General features: G+C 51.8%; 1 protein-coding gene across 1 annotated transcript in view; it reads right to left on the reverse strand.

Moving 5' to 3' along the window:
- LOC143801457 (uncharacterized) overlaps window positions 1-16533 on the reverse strand; it is a 418090-nt gene that overhangs the window by 387194 nt on the left and 14363 nt on the right. Inside the window, exon 2 of the mRNA XM_077281250.1 lies at window positions 2040-2186. Coding sequence (XP_077137365.1) covers window positions 2040-2129 — 90 coding nt within the window. The 5' untranslated portion in view covers window positions 2130-2186. The remainder of the gene's footprint in view (window positions 1-2039; window positions 2187-16533) is intronic.

Below are 16533 nucleotides of genomic sequence, written 5' to 3' on the forward strand. Positions count from 1 at the left end.
CTAAGGGACTGTAATGTAAATGACCCCAACGTTAAATTAACATGCCCTTTAAAGCTCTGTGATAGAATAAGACCTCTTTTTGTAGGGATCTGGTATGCATGATGTGAGCAGGCCTAGCAGGGACATTGCCTGTCGAAGCGTCGCTTTTGACACCTGATTTTGGATCTGTTCCAACTTCTCTATAGGGAGAAGACACTGTTGTGTTTTTGAATCTTACAGCAACCCCAAACATTTTTGAACATTAAGGGGCTGTAATTTAGACTTTTGGAAATTTATGACCCAACCTAGGTGTTCTAATTTAGTCTTAGTAATTTCCCATTGCGATAGGCAGTGATCTACTGAATTCCCCACAATGAGGAAGTCATCTAAGTAGGGGATTAGAAGGATGTTGGATTCCCTTAAATACGCCATGACTTCAGCAATTATTTTCGTAAACACCCTAGGGGCCGAAGTTATCCCAAAGGGAAGCGCTCTAAATTGAAAGTGTCGCATCGTTCCACCCATTAACACTGCTACCCTCAGGTACTGCTGATAATCTACATGAATGGGCACATGATAGTAGGCATCCTTCAAACCCACTCCTATCATGAGACAGTTGTCAAAAAGCATTTTTACTGCTGAATTAATGGATTCCATTTTAAAGGTGTGCTTCACCAAAAACTTATTGAGGCCTTTAAGATTTATAATAGTTCTATAAGTTTTATCAGGTTTTTGAATTAGGAATAGGGGAGAGTAAAACCCCTTCCCTTCCTGGAAATGCGGAACGTCGGCTAGGACATTTTTAGTGCACAGTGTCATTACTTCCTCTTCCAACGCACTTTGTTCAGCAGGAGATGGGGGTTAACTTGAATTTGTGTCGTGGAATATAAGTAAATTCGAGTTTAAGTCCTTGAGATACAGTGTCCTTTATCCACACACTGTTTGTGATTGTTGACCATTCAGTAGAGAACTGCAACAATCTCCCCCCCACGGGGACTGATAGTCATTGATCCTGTTTTTTTCTTTCTGCCGAAGGAGGACGAAACATGAATCCTGTACCTCGTTTTCGCTTATCATCCCATCTGGATCTCTCACTGGCGAGAAGGTACGCTTCCTTCCACGATTAAACTTCTTTTTGTTGAAGGGACGACGATACGAACCGAATAGGTTCGGAAATTTTTTCTTTTCATCACCTGCTTTCTCTAAAAGTTCATCTTGAGTGGGTCCGAACAAATATTCACCCTTACAAGGGATAGTACAGAGTTTTGCTTTCGCCTGCAAATCCCCAGGCCAGCATTTTAACCATAAGGCTCTTCTAGCGGCATTAGAGAGCCCTGCTGCTCTGGCTGCCAATTTAATGGAATCAATGGAGGCATCTGATAAAAAAGCCGCCCCTTCCTGAATCACCGGTAATGCAGCGAGTATAGAGTCCCCTTGTTTTAGCTGTTCTTCCAACTGGTCCAGCCAGACCATCATTGACCTTGCCGTACAGGTCGATGCCACCGCAGGTCGTAAGGAGCCAGCCGCCATCTCCCAAGTACCTGTCAGCGCTGCAAGCAACGTGCGACATGGAGGCTAGCCAGCTGCGCTCCGGTCGGCGCCACCTAGATGCCGCCATCCCATCACAGCACTCAAGGGAGGGTGGCCCGCTATACTCACCGCACGCTGGCTCCGGAGACAGGACACCCCCTGGGACCGCTCAACGCTGCTTCAGTCACCGCCGTGCAGCCCCTCCGGGACCACCGTGACTGCTTCAGGTACCCCGCACCGGCCGAGGTAGGAGACCCCCTCGCTACCCGAGTCGGCCGGCCTGGAATCCTTGTAGAAGGAACTTCTATAGGATCCCGTCCTCTTAGGAACAGGAAAAACTGATGCAGGGGAGAGGTGCCGCCCTTTTGTATCTGTCGGTTTCCTGTTCCTAATGGGCGGATCCCCCCTCTCTCGTAGTGCTGTCATGGGCCTCCGAATAAAGAATCCTTCTCTCTATTCTGGATTTCCTCCTCCCGATGTCGGACTTGTCACAGAACACAATAAAGCTGATAGAAATGTAGAGGAGTTACCTCTCCGCTCAGCAGGGAGACGATCTCCAGGGCGAAGTGGAATAATCTTCTGGTGGTCTCATCCCTGTCCTCGTCCATCCTCGGGGTCATTCAGGAGGAGGAGAGATGAGCACTGGATCAGCTGGAGGGATCTCGTCCTGCCGGCGTCTTCATGATGAAGGAGAAGACAGAAATCACAGGGGACGAGAGAACGACAAGCACTAAATTCTGCCAAATATCAACATTTATCAGGAGGAAAAGCCACAAAACTCCACCGCGGCCTCCTCCGCCGATCTGACCGCTCATCATCAGCCTTGTAGGGGGGGACGGTCACCGTGGCAACTACACTGCCAGCAGAGGACAGTCATCGTGGTAACTCCCCCGCCAGCTGAGGACGGTCAACGTGGTAACTCTACCGCTAGTGGGGACAGTCACCATGGTAACTACACCGCCAGCAGAGGTCAGTCACCATGGTAACTACACCGCCAGCAGAATTAGTCGGTCACAATGGTAACTATACCGCCAGAGAGGGACGGTCACCGCGGTAACTGCACTGCCAGCGGAGGCTGTGAGATGAGGAGGTGCTGTACATCCCTGTTGCTATAGTCCCTTCCAAGGAGAGCTAACGTATTTTTCTGACTATAAGATGCACTTTTTTCCTCGCAAAATGTGGAGAAAAATGTGGAGTTCGTCTTACAGTCCGGATATACCGGCTCTGGCTGTGGTAAGGAGGTAGGGAGCGGTTTTGGCAGAGCAGAGGGTCACAGAGGCAGGAGCCAGCGGATGCGGCTAACTCCTGTGCCCACTGCTAAAGAGAAATGAATATTCACTGCATTCCATGCCCATGGGCGTGGAGGGCAACGAATAGTCATGATATATCCTGGTTTTATTGGTCCCATCCTTATTCTGGTATAATTAGTCCCATCCCGGTCCTGGCATGCATGGCCCCATCAGAAAAGATTAAAAAAAAAAAAAAAAAAAAAACATTACACTTACCTTCCAGGCGCTCCCTCGCAGCGTCCTGCTCCGGTGCCAGAAACTGCTTAATGCTTGTAATGGCAGGGACGTGACCGCCGGCAGCAGCAGGAAGGCTCCGGCTGACACTGCGCGCTACTGAAGACAAAGAATACTCACAGCTCTCTGCGATGAACAGTCCCAGGGAGTATTCCGGCAGCTCTGCCTGTGAGGAGCGCATGGCAGGGACGTGACCGCCGGCAGCAGCAGGAAGGCTCCGGCTGACACTGCGCGCTACTGAAGACAAAGAATACTCACAGCTCTCTGCGATGAACAGTCCCAGGGAGTATTCCGGCAGCTCTGCCTGTGAGGAGCGCATGGCAGGGACGTGACCGCCGGCAGCAGCAGGAAGGCTCCGGCTGACACTGCGCGCTACTGAAGACAAAGAATACTCACTGCTCTCTGCGATGAACAGTCCCAGGGAGTATTCCGGCAGCTGTGCCTGTGAGGAGCGCATGGCAGGGACGTGACCGCCGGCAGCAGCAGGAAGGCTCCGGCTGACGCTGCGCGCTACTGAAGAGCAATGAATACTCACAGCTCTCTGCGATGAACAGTCCCAGGGAGTATTCCGGCAGCTCTGCCTGTGAGGAGCACATGGCAGGGATGTGACCGCCGGCAGCAGCAGGAAGGCTCCGGCTGACACTGCGCGCTACTGAAGAGCAATGAATACTCACAGCTCTCTGCGATGAACAGTCCCAGGGAGTATTCCGGCAGCTCCGCCTGTGAGGAGCGCATGGCAGGGACGTGACCGCCGGCAGCAGCAGGAAGGCTCCGGCTGACACTGCGCGCTACTGAAGAGCAATGAATACTCACAGCTCTCTGCGATGAACAGTCCCAGGGAGTATTCCGGCAGCTCCGCCTGTGACGTCCCTGACATGTGATTCTTACAAGCACTAATCAGCTGCTGGCAACGGAGTAGGACGCTGCGAGGAAGCAGAGGATGGAAGTGTAATGTATTTATTTCCATTTTCCCTTTAGGGGTGTGTTGGGGTTGGGATTAGGGTTAGGGGTGTGTTTGGGTTAGGGTTGGAGTCAGAATTGGGGGTTTCCACTGTTTAGGCACATCAGTGGCTCTCCAAATGCAACATGGTGTCTGGCTGGAATTGAGATCAATTCCGCATTGAAAAGTAAAACGACACTCCTTCCCTTCCGAGCTCTCCCGTGCGCCCAAACAGGGGTTTACCCCCACATATGGGGTATCAGCGTACTCAGGACACATTGTACAACAACTTTTGTAGCTCATTTTCTGTTTTCTTGTGAAATTAAAAAAAAAAATGGTTCAGAAGTAAAATGTTTTTAAAAAAAGTTAAATGTTCAATTTTTCCTTAGGGTACCGTCACACAGTGCAATTTTGATCGCTACGACGTTACGATTCGTGACGTTCTAGCGATATCGTTACGATATCGCAGTGTCTGACACGCAGCAGCGATCAGGGACCCTGCTGAGAATCGTACGTCGTAGCAGATCGTTTGGAACTTTCTTTCGTCGCTGGATCTCCCGCTGACATCGCTGGATCGTTGTGTGTGACAGCGATCCAGCGATGCGTTCGCTGGTAACCAGGGTAAACATCGGGTAACTAAGCGCAGGGCCGCGCTTAGTAACCCGATGTTTACCGTGGTTACCAGCGTAAAAGTAAAAAAAAAAAAAAAAACCGTACATACTCACCATCTGATGTCCGTCAGGTCCCTTGCCGTCCGCTTCCCGCTCTGACTGTCTGCCGGCCGGAAAGTAAGAGCAGATCACAGCGGTGACGTCACCGCTGCGCTCTGCTCTCACTGTCCGGCCGGATCTCAGTCAGAGCAGGAAGCAGACGGCAAGGGACCTGACGGACATCAGATGGTGAGTATGTACGGTTTTTGTTTTTTTTTTTACTTTTACGCTGGTAACCACGGTAAACATCGGGTTACTAAGCGCGGCCCTGCGCTTAGTAACCCGATGTTTACCCTGGTTACCAGCGAACCTCGGCATCATTGGTCGCTGGAGAGCGGTCTGTGTGACAGCTCCCCAGCGACCATACAACGACTTACCAACGATCACGGCCAGGTCGTAACGCTGGTCGTGATCGTTGGTAAATCGTTATGTGAGACGGTACCCTTACACATTGCTTCAGTTCCTGTGAAGCACCTGAAGGGTTAATAAACTTCTTGCATGTGGTTTTGAGCACCTTGAGGGGTGCAGTTTTTAGAATGGTGTCACTTTTGGGTATTTTCTATCATATAGACCCCTCAAAGTGACTTCAAGTGTGAGGTGGTCCCTAAAAATGTGTAAAAATGAGAAATCGCTGGTCAACTTCTAAGCCTTATAATTTCCTAACAAACCAAAAAAATTTGTTTCCAACATTGTGCTGATGTAAAGCAGACATGTGGGAATAGTACGCCGATGTCAGCAGGTCTGCCTTTGAGGTGGGCTCCGGCGGTGACATGTCAGCGGTTTTAAGCCTGCAATAGGCACGGGTGGAATCGCGATCCACCTGCTGCTATTAACTAGTTAAATGCTGCTGTCAAACACTGACATTTAGCAAGCGCTTCTGGTCATCTGGCCGCTGACTCCCGTCACATGATCGTCGGCATGACAACCAGAGGTCTCCAGACCTCTATGATTGCTGATGCCGGAATGCTGTGAGCGCCCCCCTGTAATTCACCTACACAGGAGTGATTTGAGCATCACCTCTATGTAGCAGAGCCGATCAGGCTATGCCAGCTTCTAGCTTCCCATGGAGGCTACTGAAGCATGGCAAAAGTTGTTTTTAAAAATATGAAAAAAAAAAAATATATATATATATAAAATGTTCAAAACACCCCCCTTTTGCCCCATTCAAAAAAATAATAATTAAAAAAAAAAAAAAAATCACACCTACACATATTTGGTATCGCCGCGTTCAGAATCGTCCGATCTATCAATAAAAAAAAAAAAAAGGATTAACCTGATCACTAAATGGCGTAGGGAGGAAAAAGTCAAAACGCCAGAATTACGTTTTTTGGTCGCCGTGACATTGCATTAAAATGTAATAACGGGCGATCAAAAGAACGTATCTGCACAGAGGTGGTATCATTAGAAACGTCAGCTCAGAGCGCAAAATATAAGCCCTCACCCGACCCCAGATCCGATACCTGTAGCGTCTACATTTTTCGTGAAAATGGCGCAATTTGTTTTTTTTTAGTAACATTTGGATTTTTTTTCTCACCACTTAGATATAATGTAACCTAGACATGTTTGGTGTCTGTGAACTCGTAACGACCTGGAGCACCACATAATATCAGGTCAGTGTTAGTATTTAGTGAACATGGTAAAAAAAAACTCAAAAAACAAGTGTGGGACTGCACTTTTTTTGCAATTTCACCGCACTTGGAATTTGTTTCCCATTTTCTGTTACACGGCATGGTAAAACCAACGTCGTTCAAAAGTACAACTCATCCCGCAAAAAACAAGCCCTCACCTGGCCATAGTGACGGAAAAATAAAAAAGTTATGGCTCTGGGAAGGAGGGGAGCGAGAACCGAAAAAAGCTCCGGTCATGAAGGGGTTAAGCTGCAAATTGGCTCCGTCACTAAGGCTGCTTTCACACTAGCGTCAACTGCATTACGTTGCAAATGCATCGTTTTGCCGAAAAAACGCATCCTGCAAAAGTGTTTGCAGGATGCTTTTTTTCTGCATTGACTAACATTAGCGACGCATTTGAGACGCAATGACACACGTAGCAACCGTCTTGTGACGGTCGCGCCGTGCTGTTGCGGACCGTCAGGAGCAAAAAACGTTACATGTAACGTTTTTTGCTCCCAACGGTCCGCTTTTTCCGACCGCGCATGCGCGGCCAGAACTCCGCCCCCACATCCACGCACTTCCCCGCACCTCACAATGGGGCAGCGGATGCGCAGGAAATATGCATCCGCTGCTCCCGTTGTGCGGAGGGGACAACGCTAGCGTCGGGGACCTCGGCCCGACGCACAGCGACGGGCCGAGCACGAAGCTAGTGTGAAAGTAGCCTAAACGGTTAACATCCCTAACACTGAGGAGCTGCAGTCACAGGGAGCAGGAGCCTCCACAGGAGCAGCTCTGACCTCAACCCACAGGAGCAGGAGCCTCCAAAGGAGCAGCTCTGACCTCACCCCACAGGAGCAGGAGCCTCCACAGGAGCAGCTCTGACCTCACCCCACAGGAGCAGGAGCCTCCAAAGGAGCAGCTCTGACCTCACCCCACAGGAGCAGGAGCCTCCACAGGAGCAGCTCTGACCTCACCCCACAGGAGCAGGAGCCTCCACAGGAGCAGCTCTGACCTCAACCCACAGGAGCAGGAGCCTCCAAAGGAGCAGCTCTGACCTCACCCCACAGGAGCAGCTCTGACCTCACCCTACAGGAGCCTCCACAAGAGCAGCTCTGACCTCACCCCACAGGAGCAGGAGCCTCCACAGGAGCAGCTCTGACCTCACCCTACAGGAGCCTCCACAAGAGCAGCTCTGACCTCACCCCACAGGAGCAGGAGCCTCCACAGGAGCAGCTCTGACCTCACCCCACAGGAGCAGGAGCCTCCACAGGAGCAGCTCTGACCTCACCCCACAGGAGCAGCTCTGACCTCACCCTACAGGAGCCTCCACAGGAGCAGCTCTGACCTCACCCCACAGGAGCAGGAGCCTCCAAAGGAGCAGCTCTGACCTCACCCCACAGGAGCAGCTCTGACCTCACCCTACAGGAGCCTCCACAGGAGCAGCTCTAACCTCACCCCACAGGAGCAGCTCTGACCTCACCCCACAGGAGCAGCTCTGACCTCACCCTACAGGAGCCTCCACAGGAGCAGCTCTGACCTCACCCCACAGGAGCAGCTCTGACCTCACCCCACAGGAGCAGGAGCCTCCACAGGAGCAGCTCTGACCCCACCCTACAGGAGCCTCCACAGGAGCAGCTCTGACCTCACTCCACAGGAGCAGGAGCCTCCACAGGAGCAACTCTGACATCACCCCACAGGAGCAGGAGCCTCCACAGGAGCAGCTCTGACCTCACCCCACAGGAGCCTCCACAGGAGCAGCTCTGACCTCACCCCACAGGAGCAGCTCTGACCTCACCCCACAGGAGCAGGAGCCTCCACAGGAGCAGCTCTGACCCCACCCTACAGGAGCCTCCACAGGAGCAGCTCTGACCCCACTCCACAGGAGCAGGAGCCTCCACAGGAGCAACTCTGACATCACCCCACAGGAGCAGGAGCCTCCACAGGAGCAGCTCTGACCTCACCCCACAGGAGCAGGAGCCTCCACAGGAGCAGCTCTGACCCCACCCTACAGGAGCCTCCACAGGAGCAGCTCTGACCTCACTCCACAGGAGCAGGAGCCTCCACAGGAGCAACTCTGACATCACCCCACAGGAGCAGGAGCCTCCACAGGAGCAGCTCTGACCTCACCCCACAGGAGCCTCCACAGGAGCAGCTCTGACCTCACCCCACAGGAGCAGCTCTGACCTCACCCCACAGGAGCAGGAGCCTCCACAGGAGCAGCTCTGACCCCACCCTACAGGAGCCTCCACAGGAGCAGCTCTGACCTCACTCCACAGGAGCAGGAGCCTCCACAGGAGCAACTCTGACATCACCCCACAGGAGCAGGAGCCTCCACAGGAGCAGCTCTGACCTCACCCCACAGGAGGAGGAGCCTCCACAGGAGCAGCTCTGACCCCACCCTACAGGAGCCTCCACAGGAGCAGCTCTGACCTCACTCCACAGGAGCAGGAGCCTCCACAGGAGCAACTCTGACATCACCCCACAGGAGCAGGAGCCTCCACAGGAGCAGCTCTGACCTCACCCCACAGGAGCAGGAGCCTCCACAGGAGCAGCTCTGACCTCACCCCACAGGAGCAGGAGCCTCCAAAGGAGCAGCTCTGACCTCACCCCACAGGAGCAGCTCTGACCTCACCCTACAGGAGCCTCCACAAGAGCAGCTCTGACCTCACCCCACAGGAGCAGGAGCCTCCACAGGAGCAGCTCTGACCTCACCCTACAGGAGCCTCCACAAGAGCAGCTCTGACCTCACCCCACAGGAGCAGGAGCCTCCACAGGAGCAGCTCTGACCTCACCCCACAGGAGCAGGAGCCTCCACAGGAGCAGCTCTGACCTCACCCCACAGGAGCAGCTCTGACCTCACCCTACAGGAGCCTCCACAGGAGCAGCTCTGACCTCACCCCACAGGAGCAGGAGCCTCCAAAGGAGCAGCTCTGACCTCACCCCACAGGAGCAGCTCTGACCTCACCCTACAGGAGCCTCCACAGGAGCAGCTCTGACCTCACCCCACAGGAGCCTCCACAGGAGCAGCTCTGACCTCACCCCACAGGAGCAGCTCTGACCTCACCCCACAGGAGCAGGAGCCTCCACAGGAGCAGCTCTGACCCCACCCTACAGGAGCCTCCACAGGAGCAGCTCTGACCTCACTCCACAGGAGCAGGAGCCTCCACAGGAGCAACTCTGACATCACCCCACAGGAGCAGGAGCCTCCACAGGAGCAGCTCTGACCTCACCCCACAGAAGCAGGAGCCTCCACAGGAGCAGCTCTGACCCCACCCTACAGGAGCCTCCACAGGAGCAGCTCTGACCTCACTCCACAGGAGCAGGAGCCTCCACAGGAGCAACTCTGACATCACCCCACAGGAGCAGGAGCCTCCACAGGAGCAGCTCTGACCTCACCCCACAGGAGCAGGAGCCTCCACAGGAGCAGCTCTGACCTCACCCCACCGGAGCAGGAGCCTCCACAGGAGCAGCTCTGACCTCACCCCACCGGAGCAGGAGCCTTTACAGGAGCAGCTCTGACCTCAACCCACAGGAGCAGGAGCCTCCACAGGAGCAGCTCTGACCTCAACCCACAGGAGCAGGAGCCTCCAAAGGAGCAGCTCTGACCTCACCCCACAGGAGCAGCTCTGACCTCACCCTACAGGAGCCTCCACAAGAGCAGCTCTGACCTCACCCCACAGAAGCAAGAGCCTCCACAGGAGCAGTTCTGACCTCACCCCACAGGAGCAGGAGCCTCCACAGGAGCAGCTCTGACCCCACCCTACAGGAGCCTCCACAGGAGCAGCTCTGACCTCACCCCACAGGAGCCTCCACAGGAGCAGCTCTGACCTCACCCCACAGGAGCAGGAGCCTCCACAGGAGCAGCTCTGACCTCACCCCACAGGAGCCTCCACAGGAGCAGCTCTGACCTCACCCCACAGGAGCAGCTCTGACCTCACCCCACAGGAGCCTCCACAGGAGCAGCTCTGACCTCACCCCACAGGAGCCTCCACAGGAGCAGCTCTGACCTCACCCCACAGGAGCCTCCACAGGAGCAGCTCTGACCTCACCCCACAGGAGCCTCCACAGGAGCAGCTCTGAACTCACCCCACAGGAGCAGCTCTGACCTCACCCCGCAGGAGCCTCCACAGGAGCAGCTCTGACCTCACCCCGCAGGAGCCTCCACAGGAGCAGCTCTGACCTCACCCCGCAGGAGCAGGAGCCTACACAGGAGCAGTTCTGACCTCACCCCACAGGAGCAGGAGCCTCCACAGGAGCAGCTCTGACCTCACCCCACAGGAGCAGGAGCCTCCACAGGAGCAGTTCTGACCTCACCCCACAGGAGCAGGAGCCTCCACAGGAGCAGTTCTGACCTCACCCCACAGGAGCAGGAGCCTCCACAGGAGCAGCTCTGACCTCACCCCACAGGAGCAGGAGCCTCCACAGGAGCAGCTCTGACCTCACCCCACAGGAGCAGGAGCCTCCACAGGAGCAGTTCTGACCTCACCCCACAGGAGCAGGAGCCTCCACAGGAGCAGCTCTGACCCCACCCTACAGGAGCCTCCACAAGAGCAGCTCTGACCTCACCCCACAGGAGCCTCCACAGGAGCAGCTCTGACCTCACCCCACAGGAGCCTCCACAGGAGCAGCTCTGACCTCACCCCACAGGAGCAGCTCTGACCTCACCCCACAGGAGCAGAAGCCTCCACAGGAGCAGCTCTGACCTCACCCCACAGGAGCAGAAGCCTCCACAGGAGCAGCTCTGACCTCACCCCACCCCACAGGAGCCTCCACAGGAGCAGCTCTGACCTCACCCCACAGGAGCCTCCACAGGAGCAGCTCTGACCTCACCCCACAGGAGCAGGAGCCTCCACAGGAGCAGTTCTGACCTCACCCCACAGGAGCAGGAGCCTCCGCAGGAGCAGTTCTGACCTCACCCCACAGGAGCAGGAGCCTCCACAGGAGTAGCTCTGACCTCACCCCACAGGAGCAGGAGCCTCCACAGGAGCAGCTCTGACCTCACCCCACCCTACAGGAGCCTCCACAGGAGCAGCTCTGACCTCACCCCACCCTACAGGAGCCTCCACAGGAGCAGCTCTGACCTCACCCCAAAGGAGCAGGAGCCTCCACAGGAGCAGCTCTGACCTCACCCCACAGGAGCAGGAGCCTCCACAGGAGCAGCTCTGACCTCACCCCACAGGAGCAGGAGCCTCCACAGGAGCAGCTCTGACCTCACCCCACCCTACAGGAGCCTCCACAGGAGCAGCTCTGACCTCACCCCACAGGAGCAGGAGCCTCCACAGGAGCAGTTCTGACCTCACCCCACAGGAGCAGGAGCCTCCACAGGAGCAGCTCTGACCTCACCCCACAGGAGCAGGAGCCTCCACAGGAGCAGTTCTGACCTCACCCCACAGGAGCAGGAGCCACTATCAGATCACCGATCTGTGATGTCCCCCCCCGGGACAAAGTAAAAAAAAAATTTTCCACGTGTAAAAAAAAAAATAAAAAAAATTCCTAAATAAATACCGTATTTTCCGGCGTACAAGACGACTTTTTAACCCCTGAAAATCTTCTTAAAAGTCGGGGGTCGTCTTGTACGCCGGGTGTATATGGTGGGTGGGGGGGGGGGGGGGGAGTGGTCCTGATGACGACGAGGGGGCGTCTCACAGGAAAGTGAGTATCCCCCATTACCTTATCATAGCGCTGCAGCGTGGGGTCTCTGTGCTGGGAGCGGCGGCGGCTGTGCTGGGAGCGGCGGCGGCTGTGCTGGGAGCGGCGGCGGCTGCTGTGCTGTGGCGGCTCCTCTTCTGTGTGGGGCCTCTGTGCTGTGGGGCGGCGGCGGCGGCGGCGTATCTTTATGCAGTCGGGGCTCCTCCGGCATCTCCTTAAGCCCTGGAGGCCCCGCCGGCAACTCCATCGGTGCAATGTGGTGGCCTCCGGGAAAATGGCCGCTGCTCAGATTCAGATCTCGTGTCCCGAGATTTCGGGACGAGATCTGAATCTGAGCATGCGCAGCCCCCAGCGGCCATTTTCCCGGAGGCCACCGCATCGCACCTATTGAGCTGCCTCCGGGAAAATGGCCGCTGCATTGCACCGATGGAGTTGCCGGCGGCGCCTCCAGGGCTTAAGGAGATGCCGGAGGAGCCCCAACTGCATAAAGATACGCCGCCGCCGCCGCCGCCCCACAGCACAGAGGCCCCACACAGAAGAGGAGCCGCCGCACCACAGCACAGAGGCCCCACACAGAAGAGGAGCCGCCGCACCACAGCACAGAGGCCCCACACAGAAGAGGAGCCGCCGCACCACAGCACAGCAGCCGCCGCTCCCAGCAGAGACCCCACGCTGCAGCGCTACGATAAGGTAATGGGGGATACTCACTTTCCTGTGAGACGCCCCCTCGTCATCATCAGGATCACTCCCCCCCCCCCCCAAAAGGCACATATTCACCGGCCCTATAAGACGACATACAGTGTATAAGAAGACCCCCGAGACTTTTAAGAAGATTTTATATTTTAACTGGTAAAGTTGGGGGGTCGTCTTATACGCCCAGTCGTCTTATACGCCGGAAAATACGGTAATAATTAAAAAAATATATATTATTCCCATAAATACATTTCTTTATCTAAATAAAAAAAAACAAAACAATAAAAGTACACATATTTAGTATCGCCGCGTCTGTAACAACCCAACCTATAAAACTGCCCCACTAGTTAACCCCTTCAGTAAACACCGTAAGAAAAAAAAAAACGAGGCAAAAAACAACGCTTTATTACCATACCGCCGAACAAAAAGTGGAATAACACACGATCAAAAAGACGGATATAAATAACCATGGTACCGCTGAAAACGTCATCTTGTCCCGCAAAAAACGAGCTGCCATACACCATCATCAGCGGAAAAACAAAAAAAGTTATAGTCCTGAGAATAAAGCGATACCAAAATAATTATTTTTTCTATAAAATAGTTTCTATCGTATAAAAGCGCCAACACATAAAAAAAAGATATAAATGAGATATCGCTGTAATCGTACTGACCCGACGAATAAAACTGCTTTATCCATTTTACCAAACGCGGAACGGTATAAACGCCTCTCCCAAAAGAAATTCATGAATAGCTGGTTTTTGGTCATTCTGCCTCACAAAAATCGGAATAAAAAGTGATAAAAAATGGTCACGTGTCCGAAAATGTTACCAATAAAAACGTCAACTCGTCCCGCAAAAAACAAGACCTCACATGACTCTGTGGACCAAAATCTGGAAAAATTACAGGTCTCAAAATGTGGAGACGCAAAAACTTTTTTGCTATAAAAAGCGTCTTTTAGTGTGTGACGGCTGCCAATCATAAAAATCTGATATAAAAAACCCGCTATAAAAGTAAATCAAACCCCCCTTCATCACCCCCTTAGTTAGGGAAAAATAATAAAATTAAAAAAATGTATTTATTTCCATTTTCCCATTAGGGCTAGGGTTGGAGGTAAAGTTAGGGTTAGGGTTACATTTACGGTTGGGATTAGGGTTGGGATTAGAATTATGGGTGTGTCAGGGCTAGGGGTGTGGTTAGGGTTACCGTTGGGATTAGGGTTAGGGATGTGTTTGGGTTAGATGTGTGGTTAGGGTTACCGTTAGGATTAGGGTTAGGGGTGTGTTTGCATTAGGGTTTCAGTTATAATTGGGGGGTTTCCACTGTTCAGGCACATCAGGGCTCTCCAAACGCGACATGGCGTCCAATCTCAATTCCAGCCAATTCTGCGTTGAAAAAGTAAAACAGTGCTCCTTCCCTTCCGAGCTCTCCCGTGTGCCCAAACAGGGGTTTACCCCAACATATGGGGCATCAGCGTACTCGGGACAAATTGAACAACAACTTCTGGGGTCCAAGTTCTCTTGTTATCCTTGGGAAAATAAAAATTTGGGGGGCTAAAAATCATTTTTGTGGGAAAAAAAATATGTTTTATTTTCACGGCTCTGCGTTGTAAACTGTAGTGAAACACTTGGGGGTTCAAAGTTCTCACAACACATCTAGATAAGTTCCTTGGGAGGTCTAGTTTCCAATATGGGGTCACTTGTGGGGGGTTTGTACTGTTTGGGTACATCAGGGGCTCTGCAAATGCAACGGGACGCCTGCAGACCAATCCATTTAAGTCTGCATTCCAAATGGCGCGCCTTCCCTTCCGAGTTCTGTCATCTGCCCAAACAGTGGTTCCCCCCCACATAGGGGGTATCAGCGTACTCAGGACAAATTGGACAACAACTTGTGGGGTCTATTTTATCCTGTTACCCTTGTGAAAATACAAAACTGGGGGCTAAAAAATCATTTTTGTGAAAAAAAAAAAGAATTTTTATTTTCACAGCTCTGCGTTATAATCTGTAGTGAAACACCTGGGGGTTCAAAGCTCTCAAAACACATCTAGATAAGTTCCTTTGGGGGTCTACTTTCCAAAATGGTGTCACTTGTGGGGGGGTTTCAATATTTAGGCACATCAGGGGCTCTCCAAACACAACATGACGTCCCATCTCAATTCCAGTCAATTTTGCATTGAAAAGTCAAATGGCGCTCCTTCCCTTCCAAGCTCTGCCATGCGCCCAAACAGTGGTTTACCCCCACATATGGGGGTATCAGTGTACTCAGGACAAATTGTACAACAACTTTTGGGGTCCATTTTCTCCTGTTACCCTTGGTAAAATAAAACAAATTGGAGCTGAAATAAATTTTGTATGAAAAAAAATTCAATGTTCATTTTTATTTAAACATTCCTGTGAAACACCTGAAGGGTTAATAAACTTCTTGAATATGGTTTTGAGCACCTTGAGGGGTGCAGTTTTTAGAATGGTGTCACACTTGGGTATTTTCTATCATATAGACCCCTCAAAATGACTTCAAATGAGATGTGGTCCCTAAAAAAAAAAATGGTGTTGTAAAAATGAGAAATTTCTGGTCAACTTTTAACCCTTATAACTCCCCAACAAAAAAAAATTTTGGTTCCAAAATTGTGCTGATGTAAAGTAGACATGTGGGAAATGTTACTTATTAAGTATTTTGCGTGACATATGTGTGATTTAAGGGCATAAAAATTCAAATTTGGAAAATTGCGAAATTTTCAAAATTTTCGCCAAATTTCCGTTTTTTTCACAAATAAACGCAGGTTATATCGAAGAAATTTTACCACTAACATGAAGTACAATATGTCACGAGAAAACACTGTCAGAATCACCAAGATCCGTTGAACCGTTCGAGTTATAGCCTCATAAAGGGACAATGGTCAGAATTGTAAAAATTGGCCTGGTCATTAACGTGCAAACCACCCTCGGGGCTTAAGGGGTTAATTAAGTTTTCCTCAATCTTCAATCTCTTTACCTTTTTACTTTTTTTTGGGAAAAAGTTTTTTTTCCTTCCTTTTGTATCAAAATTTTGAGTTTTTGATTATTTTGGTTCTTTTTTTTTTTGGTACTGTTTTCTTTTTTTCATTTTTGTGTGTTTTTCATTTTTTATTCTTGCCATGGGGAATAAAGTGGCCAAGCAACAGGAGAGTCTTTTATTTCCTGATGAGCAAACAGTCCCCAGATAGTGGCAGGACAGGTGTTAAAAGGTAAAGGTGTTAAGTATGTGAAGATTTTTGGAAGGTATAAAGTACGTGAAATTCATTAGAACGGCAGACTTCAAGCTGCGGAGTGGCATGACGTAGAAAGGAAAATAAGGGAAGTTAGCTGATGTTAGATTGCTGAATGCCAATACATGGTATGAAGTGGCAGCAGAGCTTACATCGTTTAGGTGGTACAGAAAGTTATGTGAGCAAACCAGGAAGTGATTTTTGTATGTATAAGACGGGAAATATTGGATCTGCGCAGTCTGCTTTTAGCAGAATCCATGGTATAGGTAGTTATTTTTGCACAGTATGTGGCACGCCCCGTCTCTCCCTACAGGGAGAAGGCATAATTGCTCCTCTCTATTATTCTTGTTGTTCTCCTCTATCCTCCTTTTTTCCTCTGTCTCTCTTTTTTCTCCTCATTCTTCTCTCCCGCTCTCCTCTTTCTCCACACTTCTCTCTCTCTCTCTCTACTCCTCTATTCTCCTCTCTCTCTTTTCTCCACACCTCTTCTCCTCCCTCTTCTCCTCACCCTCTCTCTCTCCTCCATCTCCACTCCCCCACCACACCCATTTCCTCCTTCTTTTCCTTCGCCACACCAATCCCTCCTCCTCTCTCCACCTCCTTCTGCACACCCTGATTCTCCCCGTTTCTCTTTACCACACCTTTCTATCTCTCTCTC

The sequence above is a fragment of the Ranitomeya variabilis genome, chromosome 1, assembly GCF_051348905.1.
Source record: "Ranitomeya variabilis isolate aRanVar5 chromosome 1, aRanVar5.hap1, whole genome shotgun sequence".
NCBI lineage: Eukaryota > Metazoa > Chordata > Amphibia > Anura > Dendrobatidae > Ranitomeya > Ranitomeya variabilis.